Raw genomic sequence first — 13,615 nt, 5'->3', positions numbered from 1 at the left:
TATAAGCATGTATGCACTGACACACTATCTGTAGCCATTGGCAAATCATATTCACACACTTCAAAGAAACATGCACAATTTTGCTCACATCCAGCTGTTGTGATTTTAAAACCTATGCTTTCTCTTTGATAACTTCTTGTTTATGAACTAGGTATACACCATCTTCATCATGCAATCAGGGCAGTATGACTCATCTCCTGCCTCCATCTCCTGTAGATACTCTGATCTTGAGTGCTTGAGAAGAAAGCTTCGTGCACTCTACCCCAAAGAAATGAGAGACGTCTCTTTCCCTCGCAAGCGACTGCGCAAGAACTTCACTGCCGAGACGATAGCTAAGCGCAGCCGTGCATTTGAACAGTTCCTCAGTCATGTGTCCTCACTGCCTGCCCTGCTCAGCTGCCCTACTTTTCTTTGTTTCTTTTATCTGAAAGACATTCAGAGAGCACAACATCTTACCTGCAACAGCCTCTACAAACTGGCACTGCCTGTCTGGATTAACATCTGGCATTTGCAAGAAAAGTTGTGCCCAGCAACACCTTCTACTCACAGATTTCTAGTATTAGCAGGATTGGTAGTTTGTCATCAGGAAATGGATGAACTTGTGGAAGCTCAGGATTGCAGCGAAAGAGCAGTATCTCTATTACAGGAAGCACAGGACAGTCCATTTCTGGTGCCCTTCCTACTAGCACACATTCAGCTCTCATGGAGAGTTGGGAGAGATAAGCGAGACTCTGAGACTACACTACAGAAGCTGCAGGCAGACGGAAGCAATATAACCAATTCACTCAGTTTGAAGGATATTCTTAATCGAGAAACTATCGATTAATCAAAGGGTCATATTAAAGACTCTAGTAACAACATTTATTCTACACTGCACTAATTTAATCATACTTTACTTTTTTATACTGTATGTACACTTGTATTTTGTTGTTTTAAAATTAAAAAACATCTTTTTGTATTGAAACCTCTCTTGGTATGACCCTATTGTCTGGGAAGAAGTAATTGTTAGAAAATATTCTTTGTTTAATTAATAATTGATTATTTACAAGCTGAATTAAACTTCATGCCAATTACTGCAGTCCATTATACACTGTATCAATCATAATTGCAGCATCTAATTACTTAGTCCTTTTTAGCACAGCGTAAGGAGATCATGTTGATTGTGCTCAAAGCTTGCTCCGAGGAGGATCCTGTTGCACCCGGATAACACCTTCCTGTGCACATGTTACAGCCAGGACTCCATCCCTTCGCCACAAACGTCCATGCACCAAGCCACGACAATTCCCTGTGTACACAAAAACGGAGAGTTGCAACCTAACTGAAAATACCAAAATCAATCCATCCTTAACCTCACCACTAATCTTCACCTCCAGCTAACCTTCAACACTATAAATGTAATTTTATAGTGGCACAATCATCATATTCCCACTTTCTATTTTATTAATATTGCCATTTCTTCCTTAGCCATTAGAGTAATTTAGTTATATGACACTATGAAGTCCCCTTAATGTCTGTGACAAAGAACTGCAATTCTATTCTCCCTCTTGACATACACAGACTCATGGTATCCTTTACTTTCTACTATAACAATAGTATTAGGGACCAATATAACTTACACACACTTCTACTAAACTAGACATTCTCTACTCCAATTTAACACATCTGAGCTTAATCTAACTCACCAGCCCAGTGGCTCTCGCACTCATACAGCATCCATTCGTCAGCCCTAAATGGTGCATGAAACCACATGGAATGATCGAGAGATGCCATGAATCGAGTGCGTAGCTGCAGATGGGGAAGCAATGCTGTTCCGAGGAAGGAATAATCTGAAATATAGGCAGCTACACAACAGTGCAATCTCATGTCGCCTGGACCTAAAGACACAGATATATGGAGAAAAAAAAACAGGGAATGCTTAGACTCTTGTATTTTGTCATTGTACAATTATTACTTTGTTAGCACTTAAATCTTTCTTTCTCCAACATTGGTGTGTCCGGTCCACGGCGTCATCCTTACTTGTGGGAATATCTCTTCCCCAACAGGAAATGGCAAAGAGTCCCAGCAAAGCTGGCCATATAGTCCCTCCTAGGCTCTGCCCACCCCAGTCATTCTCTTTGCCGTTGCACAGGCAACATCTCCACGGAGATGGTTAAGAGTTTTTGGTGTTTAAATGTAGTTTTTTATTCTTCTATCAAGTGTTTGTTATTTTAAAATAGTGCTGGTATGTACTATTTACTCTGAAACAGAAAAGGATGAAGATTTCTGTTTGTGAGAGGAAGATGATTTTAGCAGACAGTTACTAAAATCGATTGCTGTTTCCACATAGGACTGTTGAGATGAAGTAACTTCAGTTGGGGGAAACAGTTAGCAGACTTTTCTGCTTAAGGTATGACTAGCCATATTTCGAACAAGACTGTGTAATGCTGGAAGGCTGTCATTTCCCCTCATGGGGACCGGTAAGCCATTTTCTTAGTCTCAAACAGAATAAAGGGCTTAATATGGGCTATAAAACTGGTAGACACTTTTATGGGCTAAATCGATTGCTTTATTTGGACATTTTATACATGTTTATGCTGATAATTCACATTTATAAACTTGGGGAACGTTTTTTAACGGCAGGCACTATGTTAGACACCTTTTCCAGTCAGGGAGGACCTTCCCAGTTGTAGGCTGAGCCTCATTTTCGCGCCATTACTGCGCAGTTGTTTTTGAGAGCAAGACATGCAGATGCATGTGTGAGGATCTGAAAGTAGCTGGAAAAGTTTCTAGAAGGTTGGTTGTGTCACAGCAAAGGCTGTAGCTGGGACTGTATAGGGGTTAAATTTGTAAACGGTTCCGTTATTTTAAGGGTTAAAGCTCTGAAAATTGGTGTGCAATACTCTTAATGCTTTAAGACACTGTGGTGAAATTTTGGTAATTTTTGAACAATTCCTTCATACTTTTTCACATATTCAGTAATAAAGTGTTTCTGTTTAAAATTTAAAGAGACAGTAACGGTTTTGTTTTAAAACGGTTTTTGTGCTTTATTGACAAGTTTAAGCCTGTTTAACATGTCTGTGCCTTCGGATAAGCTATGTTCTATAAAATATGGAAAAGATATATCTGTTGGTGTGAATCCAAAGGATTCCCATGGAATAAGATAAAAATTCCTAAGATTCTCTCCTTTCTACAAGAAGGTTTGGAGAAAGGATTATCTGCAAGTTCTCTAAAAGGACAGATCTCTGCTTTATCTGTCTTACTACGCAAAAGACTGGCAGCTGTGCCAGATGTTCAAACATTTGTTCAGGCTCTGGTTAGGATCAAGCCTGTTTACAGACCTTTGACTCCTCCCTGGAGTCTAAATCTAGTTCTTTCAGTTCTTCAAGGGGTTCCGTTTGAACCTTTACATTCCATAGATCTTAAGTTACTATCTTGGAAAGTTTTGTTTTTGGTTGCTATTTCTTCTGCTAGAAGAGTTTCAGAGTTATCTGCTTTGCAGTGTTCTCCGCCTTATCTGGTGTTCCATGCAGATAAGGTGGTTTTGCGTACTAAGCCTGGTTTTCTTCCAAAGGTTGTTTCTAACAAGAATATTAACCAGGAGATAGTTGTACCTTCTTTATGTCCAAATCCAGTTTCAAAGAAGGAACGTTTGTTACACAATTTGGACGTAGTCCGTGCTCTAAAATTCTATTTAGAGGCTACAAAGGATTTCAGACAAACATCTTCTTTGTTTGTTGTTTATTCTGGTAAAAGGAGAGGTCAAAAAGCGACTTCTACCTCTCTTTCCTTTTGGCTTAAAAGCATCATCCGATTGGCTTACGAGACTGCCGGACGGCAGCCTCCTGAAAGAATCACAGCTCACTCCTTAGGGCTGTGGCTTCCACATGGGCCTTCAAGAACGAGGCTTCTGTTGACCAGATATGTAAGGCAGCGACTTGGTCTTCACTGCACACTTTTGCCAAATTTTACAAATTTGATACTTTTGCTTCTTCGGAGGCTATTTTTTGGAGAAAGGTTTTACAAGCCGTGGTGCCTTCCGTTTAGGTAACCTGATTTGCTCCCTCCCTTCATCCGTGTCCTAAAGCTTTGGTATTGGTTCCCACAAGTAAGGATGACGCCGTGGACCTGACACACCAATGTTGGAGAAAACAGAATTTATGCTTACCTGATAAATTACTTTCTCCAACGGTGTGTCCGGTCCACGGCCCGCCCTGGTTTTTTAATCAGGTCTGATGAATTATTTTCTCTAACTACAGTCACCACGGTACCATATGGTTTCTCCTATATTTTTCTTCCTGTCCGTCGGTCGAATGACTGGGGTGGGCGAAGCCTAGGAGGGACTATATGGCCAGCTTTGCTGGGACTCTTTGCCATTTCCTGTTGGGGAAGAGATATTCCCACAAGTAAGGATGACGCCGTGGACCGGACACACCGTTGGAGAAAGTAATTTATCAGGTAAGCATAAATTCTGTTTTCCTTCGTTGTACATATGAAATATGAAAGGGACATACTATTTATTCTCTTTGTTCCATCTACAAGAGAGCATTTCACAACATTCATTTTATTGAAGAGAAAAAAGAAGATGTTCCTGTCCTGAATAAACTAGCATTTTCTGAACAGCCTTTTCTTTCACAAGCTACAAGTTGTCCTTATCAGCCAATAAATATTGATACAATGGTATCAACCAAGTACGTCCTGCAAGTTTTCATTTAAATAGGTTTTCCTTAAAGGGAAATTAAATGTCATTGTTTTTACATTATTCTGCAATATGAGGCACACCTTTTATAAAGTGGGTTTCCCCCTAAATAAACACCCTTCCCCCCTTGATAGCTTGCTCATGAGCAAAAAAAAAAAGCATGTCAAATGGTTCTGTGGTTAATCACCAGTGATATGGCTCCATCCACTCATCACAGGATGAAGAGAAGGGTCAAGCTAAGTATGTGCAAACCTTTTCTATTGGCTGCAGTAACAAGCCACTTGAGTGATATGAAACCTAATTTTTTTCTTCCATTATTTAGATAGAGCATGCAATTTAAAGCAACTTTCTAATTTACTCCTATAAAAAAAATCTTCGTTCTCTTTGTATCTCTATTTGAAAAGGCAGGAATGTAAGCTTAGGAGCCGGCCCATTTTTTGTTCAGCACCCTGGCTAGCTACATTTAGCCACCAATTAGCAAGTGATACCCAGGGTTCTGAACCAAAAATGGTTTGGCTCCTAAGCTTCCATTCCTGCTTTTCAAATAGATACCAAGAGAACGAACAAAAATTGATAACCGGAGTAAATTAGAAAGTTGCTTAAAATTGCATGCTCTATCTGAATCATGAAAGAAAAAAATGTGGGTTTCATATCCCTTTAAGTAAATGGTGGGGGCACAATGGCTTCCGATTGGCTGGAATATATATATATAAATTCACTCATTCTCGCAACAGCATATTTATTACTATAAGGTCCTTATTTCCACAATCACATGGGATATGTACATTATCCAGTACTCAGGCTTCTGTTTGTGCAAGGGCATATTTGTTAAGTTACTTCTAGGGCTGTGTCATGGGGCTCAGAAGAATCTATATGGACTTAAAGGGACTGAACCCAATTTTTTTCTTTCGTGATTCAGATAGAGCATGACATTTTAAGCAACTTTCTAATTTACTCCTATTATCAAATTTTATTTATTCTCTTGGTATCTTTATTTGAAATGCAAGAATGTAAGTTTAGATGCCGACCCATTTTTGGTGAACAACCTGGCTTGTTCTTGCTGATTGGTGGATAAATTCATCCACCAATAAAAAAGTGCCGTCCAGAGTCCTGAACAAAAAAAGGGCTTAGATGCCTTTTTCAAATAAAGATAGCAAGAGAACGAAGAACAATTGATAATAGGAGTAAATCAGAAAGTTGCTTAAAATTGCATGCTCTATCAGAATCACGAAAGAAAAAAATGTGGGTTTTCCCTTTAACCAAGAATTCAAACTCACTTACCATTTAGTTTAAGAAGTAGAAAAGCAGAGTAAACAAGCATGGGAGTGTGGCAGGGTGATACTATAAATTATTTTATTGGGGAGTTTATTTAAAAAACAAAGATCAAATTAATAATCTTATTAGTACACAGAAAAAAACAAAATTTATGCTTACCTGATAAATGTCTTTCTTTCTGGACATGGAGAGTCCACAGCGTCATTCCAATTACTAGTGGGATATTTACTCCTGCCAGCAGGAGGAGGCAAAGAGCACCACAGCAAAGCTGTTAAGTGTCACTCCCCTTGCCCATAACCACCAGTCATTCAGCAGAAGGGAAATGGAAAAAGAAGATATCACAAAGGTGTTGAGGTGCCTGAGGTTTAGTAAAAAATTACTGTCTATTCTTAAGGGTGGGGTTGTGTACTCTCCAGGTCCGGAAATAAAGAAATGATCAGGTAAGCATACATTTTGTTTTCTTTCCTAAGACAAGGAGAGTCCACAACGTCATTCCAATTACTAGTGGGAACCAATACCAAAACTAGAGGACAAGGAATGAATAGGGAGGGAGAATAAGACAGGCAGACCTAAACAGAAGGCACCACCGCTTGAAGAACCCTTCTCCTAAAGGAAGCCTCAGCCAAGGCAAAAGTATCACATTTGTAGAATTTGGAAAAAGTATGCAGAGGACCAAGTTGCAGCCTTGCAAATCTGTTCCACCGAAGCTTTATTTTTAAAAGCCCAAGAAGAGGAGACAGCCCTAGTGGAATGAGCTGTGAACCTCTCAGGAGGCTACTGTCCAGCAGTCTTATAAGTAAAACGAATCATACTTTTCAAATAGAGGGAAAGAGAAGTAGAAATAGCCTTCTGACCCTTACGCTTTCCAGAGAAAGAAACAAACAAACAGGGCAGAAGACTGGCGAAAATCCTTAATATAGCTAGGAAGACATAGCGCACTTGTGGCGAGTGTGTCAGAAAGATATGCTTCTATGGACTGTTAATGTCATGACCAATTCAGGTATAATGCAGAAAGACAAAAAATAACTTTAATTTTAATAAAAAGACAGCAAATATTAATGTAGTTCTGCTGCCCACAATATATTAAAAACACTTCTCCTATGTATTGACTTATGTTAGTCTATGTGTGATCAGGTATCTAGGGGATCAAATATTAGTCCAATGCTGGTAAATATTAGTATGTGTGTGTTATACTTTATTGTTAATCATAGCCTGATTTTTTTGGCTTGTTTGTAAAGTACAACTGGAAGATTTTCTGCTAGAATATGCAGGAGTAATGACCCTTGATTATATATTCTTATCCATAAATTGGATTAATAATCCCTAAAAGATTAGATTATAGAGTTGGTTCTTTATGTTGAATACAGTTATGTACTTGGCTATGCCTAGGCTGTTTCTCTTCAGACCCTGGCTCATAGGTATTACCTTCAGTATGCTTTAATTCTGTGTGTTAGTGTGCCCAGTATATATGGGGATGTTAGCGTGCCTTTTGTTATATGCCGCTTTTACTTTGAGTATCTTGATGAGTTTGATCTCATATTATATAATAAGTTTTTGCTGTATAAAGTGTCTGGTTGTATATTGTTACTTATTTGTAACTAAAAAGACTTATGTTGTTCTCTTTCCGATATTAGAGACTTTAGTACTTATTATTTACCTTGTGTTTGGTAATCAAGCTTATTTATATTAGAGTACAATTTTAATATTAGTCTGTTCCAATTATAGAGGTATTTCCCCTTTAAATTTTATGCTACGATAACCAGAGATTATCTAAATCGTTAGACGTCTACTTATAATAAAGATGTATTAATCAAATAGTATAAGTTTGATGTCTGCTTGCAGAATGGTATTTGAGCGTGCTGAAATAGACACAAATAAAGTGTATGGTATAACACACAGAGCGTTGGTGATAACTAGAGATTGGCTGTTAGTAAGCTTATATTCCCTGTATTGCGGGCAGCTTTTACGAAAATTTGAAATAGATTTAATTATACTTTACCGTAATTTTCCAAGTAGTTGGATAGCGCTTTTACATTTAGTATAAATATTTGGCTCGAGCTAGATAATAGTCAGGCTTCAAAACAGTAGTCATATTTTGCTGCTTGTAAGTCTACACTGACCCTACTGTGTCTCTTATTCGGCCTAAGACTCAGATGAAACAATAATTAAATACTGAATTATGTATGTCATTTAAAACAATGTAACAAAGTTGTAACATTGATTTATCTTCTGTGCGCTATATACTGAACTTTCAACGGGTTAAATAAACTGATACACTGTTTATAGCTGCCTTCCCCGCTATTACAGCTGGTGCATATTAGTTTATATAGAGAAACTGCTATAAGTAGTATGCTGTCTATAACTTGAGACAAAGATATCGCCAGCCGCTATGTTTGTAATTAAAGGATACCAGATTATTTTTAAGTTAACACATTACTAATCTATTATTATACAATGGAGAGCAACATAAAAACAAACACCCCTGACGCTGCGTTTCACTAATGCTTTCTCAGAGGGGGTGCGCGGGCCGGCAAAACGCCGTTCCTGTATTGGCTTATGTGTACACACCTCTTAGTTTGGATTGGTTGTTGGGTTCTTACTGATTGGATACAAGAGTAGTCAGTTACCAGGCATGTTATGTTGGGTCAATCTATGATCACCTTAATAATAAGGTGAAGTTTAGGATTGATTCGTGCTCATTGTTCTCTTGCTAATGTGGATTGCGTGCCCTATTACAATGTTATGATATGTTTCATTAAAGACAGAGTAGTGTGTTTTAGTTACCTGTACTGTACTTAGATATTATAAATGATTATAAACTTAAACTTCTGATATGGTTTCTAATCTAATGTAGCATTGATTATAGATTATAACTGCTATCGAAAGAATTATATATGCATTTCATCATGCCTTTAATTGTGTGTGTTAGGAATGGGAGATAAGGCGTGAATAGTCGTGTACCCCAAGGCAGAACATGCAGTGATCTGAGATGCCATCACAGAAAATGCAACATGTCTGCAGAAAGAAAAGGACACATACAGGAACTGTCACTGAATTAACTTTGCAGCGCTGCCTCACATTTGGCTGTTCTCTTCAAACAGCGGTGTGCTCTGGCTGCACTGTGTAAGTTTATCTTATCACAGTGCATCCAGAGCAAAGTGCTGTTTAAAGAGAACAGTCTAATATGCAGTAACTCTGCGAAGCAGCAGTGCATTTATTGTTTACTAGCTCAAATCCACCACTTAGCCTTTCCCTGTCTGCAAAGCTGTTTTTTTCTGAATCTAGGTGTTCTTATGAGCAATGCACATTTTTATTACTACATTTCTATGTTCGACCAAGAGAAAAAGTAAACTAATTTATTCCAGAGACATTTTTTACAATTTCTTTTGTCTGCAGCTAATTTACAATCCAATTTTCAACTATTGCACTATAAAATAAAACTTTAAAAATGACTTTATCCTCCAGTTAACCAACACATTGCAATTGAACTGGTGCTTTAGTCTAACTGCCCAATTTAAAATTGAATTTTATTTAAAACTATAACCTGCAGCAAAATTTTCACCAAAAAAAAACTAATTGCAGAAAGTAAAAAAAAATGGGGTCGTGTATGACGTGAAATTATTCCAGTGCTTTAAAAGGGTTATGTGCCTGGAAATTAACAAAATAACTTTTTAAAATTCAGTTATCCTTCAGAAAATAGTATTCAGTTCCTGTTGGAGTGCTCATATTAAACAGTGTTGTGCTAACAATTTTTATGAGAGAATGTGAGAAGATATTTTTTAATAGATTAACATTTAGTAAATAGTAAAAGTAAGGGGAAGAAGGAAAATGCAAGTGAAGGCAGTTATTACCATTTAACCTGTTATTTGCTGCCATCATTACTAAATTTTAATTTGAAACTTTTTGTATTGTATTTCTACTATTATTTCTCAGTATGGGAATATTATTTCTTTCATGTAATTGGCAAGAGTCCATGAGCTAGTGACATATGGGATATGCAATCCTACCAGGAGGGGCAAAGTTTCCCAAACCTCAAAATGCCTATAAATACACCCCTCACCACACCCACAATTCAGTTTTACAAACTTTGCCTCCTATGGAGGTGGTGAAGTAAGTTTGTGCTAAGATTTCTACGTTGATATGCGCTTCTCAGCATTGTTGAAGCCCGATTCCTCTCAGAGTACAGCGAATGTCAGAGGGACGTGAAGGGAGTATCACTTATTTGAATACGATGATTTCCCTAACGGGGGTCTATTTCATAGGTTCTCTGTTATTGGTCGTAGAGATTCATCTCCTACCTCCCTTTTCAGATCAACGATATACTCTCAATTTACCATTACCTCTACTAATAACTGTTTTAGTACTGGTTTGGCTATCTGCTATATGTGGATGGGTGTCTTTTGGTAAGTATGTTTTTTATTACTTAAGACACCTCAGCTATGGTTTGGCACTTTATGCAATTATATAAAGTTCTAAATATATGTATTGTACTTATATTTGCCATGAGTCAGGTTCATGTATTTCCTTCAGCAGACTGTCAGTTTCATATTTGGGGAATTTAAACATTTTAAGAAATTTATTTCTTACCTGGGGTTTAGTCTTTTTTTCAATTGACTACTTCTTGCTATTGCGGGTATTAGGCCGCGAGTGCGTCAAATGCTAAACTTTATTGCGTCATTCTTGGCGCAAAATTTTTTTGGCGCGAAAAAAGACGTTTATGACGCAACTTAGTCATTTCCGGCATCATACGTGACGCCGAGACCTTTCACACGGCGGCGTCATTAGTGACGCGAGTGTGTCATTTCCGGTTAATTTTTTTCATTATTTCAATACCCCTTGTATGTTTGCCTCTTGCTTTTTGCTATCAGAGGCCTATGCTATTGCATTTTTTCCCATTCCTGAAACTGTCATATAACGAAATAGATAATTTTGCTTTATATGTTGTTTTTTCTCTTACATTGTGCAAGATGTCCCAATCTGATCCTGCCTCAGAAGTTTCTGCTGGAACATTGCTGCCTGACATCGGTTCTACCAAAGCTAAGTGCATTTGTCGTAAAATTGTAGAAATTATTCCACCGAATGTCATTTGTAATAGTTGTCATGATAAACTTTTGCATGCAGATAGTGTTTCCATCAGTAATAGTACATTGCCAGTTGCAGTTCCTTCAACTTCTAATGTGCATAATATACCTGTAAATTTTAAAGCATTTGTTTCTGATTCTATTATGAAGGCTTTGTCTGCATTTCCACCTTCTAATAAACGTAAAAGGTCTTTTAAAACTTCTCATTTAGCTGATGAAATTTCAAATGACCAACAACATAATAATTTATGCTCTTCTGATGAGGATCTATCGGATTCAGAAGATCCTTCCTCGGACATTGACACTGACAAATCTACTTATTTATTTAAAATAGAATATATGCGTTCTTTATTAAAATAAGTGTTAATTACTTTGGATATTGAGGTAACCAGTCCTATTGACGTTCAATCTAATAAACGTTTAAATGCTGTTTTTAAACCTCCTGTGGTTTCTCCAGGGGTTTTTCCCATTCCTGAGGCTATTTCTGATATGATTTCTAGGGAATGGAATAAGCCAGGTACTTCTTTTATTCCTTCTTCAAGGTTTTAAAAAATTGTATCCTTTACCAGCAAAATCTATAGAGTTTTGGGAAAAAATCCCCAAAGTTGATGGGGCTATTTCTACTCTTGCTAAACGTACCACTATACCACTATTCCTATGGAAGATAGCACTTCCTTTAAGGATCCTTTAGATAGGAAGCTTGAATCTTATCTAAGGAAGGCCTATTTATATAAAGGTAATCTTCTCAGACCTGCTATTTCTTTGGCTGATGTTGCGGCTGCATAAACTTTCTGGTTGGAAAATTTAGCGCAACATGAATTGGATTCTGACATATCTAGCGTTATTAGCTTACTGCAACATGCTAATCATTTTATTTGTGATGCCATTTTTTATATTATCAAAATTGATGTTAGATCCATGTATTTAGCTGTATTAGCTAGAAGAGCTTTATGGCTTAAGTCTTGGAATGCTGATATGACATCTAAATCAAGATTACTATCTCTTTCTTTCCAAGGTAATAATTTATTTGGTTCTCAGTTGGATTGTATTATTTCAACTATCACTTGGGGAAAAGGAGTTTTTTTGCCTCAGGATAAAAAACCTAAGGGTAAATCTAAGGCTTCTAACAGTTTTCGTTCCTTTCGTCAGAATAAGGAACAAAAACTCAATCCTCCCCCCAAGGAATCTGCTTCCAATTGGAAGCCTTCCTCAAATTGGAATAAATACAAGCCATTTAGGAAACCAAAGTCAGCCCCTAAGTCCGCATGAAGGTGCGGCCCTCATTCCAGCTCAGCTGGTAGGGGGCAGATTAAGGTTTTTGAAGGATTTTTGGATAAAATCTGTCCAAAATCATTGGATTCAGAGCATTGTCTCTCAGGGGTATCGAATAGGATTCAAAGTAAGACCTCCAAGATTTTTTCTCTCACGCATTCCTGTAAATCCAGTAAAAGCTCAGGCTTTTCTGAAGTGTGTTTCAGACCTGGAGTCTTCAGGGGTAATCATGCCAGTTCCTCCTCAGGAACAAGGTTTGGGGTTTTATTCAAACCTATTCATTGTACCAAAGAAAGAAAATTTATTCAGACCAGTTCTGGATCTGAAAATTTTGAATCGTTATGTAAGAGTACCAACTTTCAAGATGGTGACTATAAGGACTATTCTGCCTTTTGTTCAGCAAGGACATTATATATCCACAATAGACTTGCAGGATGCATACCTTCATATTCCGATTCATCCAGAACACTATCAGTTTCTGAGATTCTCTTTTCTAGACAAGCATTACCAATTTGTTGCTCTTCCATTTGTCCTAGCAACAGCTCCAAGAATCTTTTCAAAGGTTCTGGGTGCCCTACTATCTGTAATCAGAGAACAGGGTATTGCGGTGTTTCCTTATTTTGACGATATCTTGGTACTAGCTCAGTCTTTACATACTGCAGAATCTCACACGAATCAACTAGTGTTGTTTCTTCGGAAACATGGTTGGAGGATCAATTTACCAAAAAGTTTCTTGATTCCTCAGACAAGGGTCACCTTTTTAGGCTTCCAGATAGATTCAGTGTCCATGACTCTGTCTCTAACAGACAAGAGATGTTTAAAATTGGTCGCAGCATGCCGGCACCTTCAGTCTCAGTCATTCCCTTCAGTGGCTATGTGCATGGAAGTTTTAGGTCTCATGACTGCAGCATCGGACGCGATCCTCTTTGCTCGTTTTCACATGAGACCTCTACAGCTTTGCATGCTGAATCAATTGTGTAGGGATTATACAAAGATATCGCAATTAATATCCTTGAATCCCATTGTACGACACTCTCTGACATGGTGGATAGATCACCATTGTTTGGTTCAAGGGGCTTCTTTTGTTCGGCCAACCTGGACTGTGATCTCAACAGATGCGAGTCTTTCAGGTTGGGGAGCTGTTTGGGGATCTCTGACAGCACAAGGGGTTTGGAAATCTCAAGAGGCGAGATTACCAATAAATATTTTAGAACTCCGTGCAATTCTCAGGGCTCTTCAGTTTTGGCCTCTGCTAAAGAGAGAACCGTTCATTTGTTTTCAGACAGACAATATCACAACTGTGGCTTATGTC

At 37.9% G+C, this 13,615-nt stretch overlaps 2 protein-coding genes across 3 annotated transcripts in view; one reads left to right on the top strand and one right to left on the bottom strand.

Moving 5' to 3' along the window:
* Nucleotides 1-964, top strand: part of SNX21 (sorting nexin family member 21) — a 171,596-nt gene extending 170,632 nt beyond the window's left edge. For both annotated transcript variants that reach the window (XM_053689384.1, XM_053689409.1), the window contains one exon: nt 152-964. In XM_053689384.1, the coding sequence (XP_053545359.1) occupies nt 152-826 (675 nt within the window). In that variant the 3' untranslated portion in view covers nt 827-964. The remainder of the gene's footprint in view (nt 1-151) is intronic.
* A 38-nt stretch (nt 965-1,002) lies between these two features.
* Nucleotides 1,003-13,615, bottom strand: part of ACOT8 (acyl-CoA thioesterase 8) — an 80,598-nt gene continuing 67,985 nt past the window's right edge. The window contains exons 5-6 of the mRNA XM_053689463.1: nt 1,683-1,874; nt 1,003-1,285 (exon numbers count right to left, since the gene is read on the bottom strand). Of these exons, the coding sequence (XP_053545438.1) occupies nt 1,167-1,285; nt 1,683-1,874 (311 nt within the window). The 3' untranslated portion in view covers nt 1,003-1,166. The remainder of the gene's footprint in view (nt 1,286-1,682; nt 1,875-13,615) is intronic.

Source organism: Bombina bombina, chromosome 1 (assembly GCF_027579735.1).
Source record: "Bombina bombina isolate aBomBom1 chromosome 1, aBomBom1.pri, whole genome shotgun sequence".
NCBI classification, from domain to species: domain Eukaryota; kingdom Metazoa; phylum Chordata; class Amphibia; order Anura; family Bombinatoridae; genus Bombina; species Bombina bombina.
This window is presented reverse-complemented; position numbering and strand designations above follow the sequence as displayed.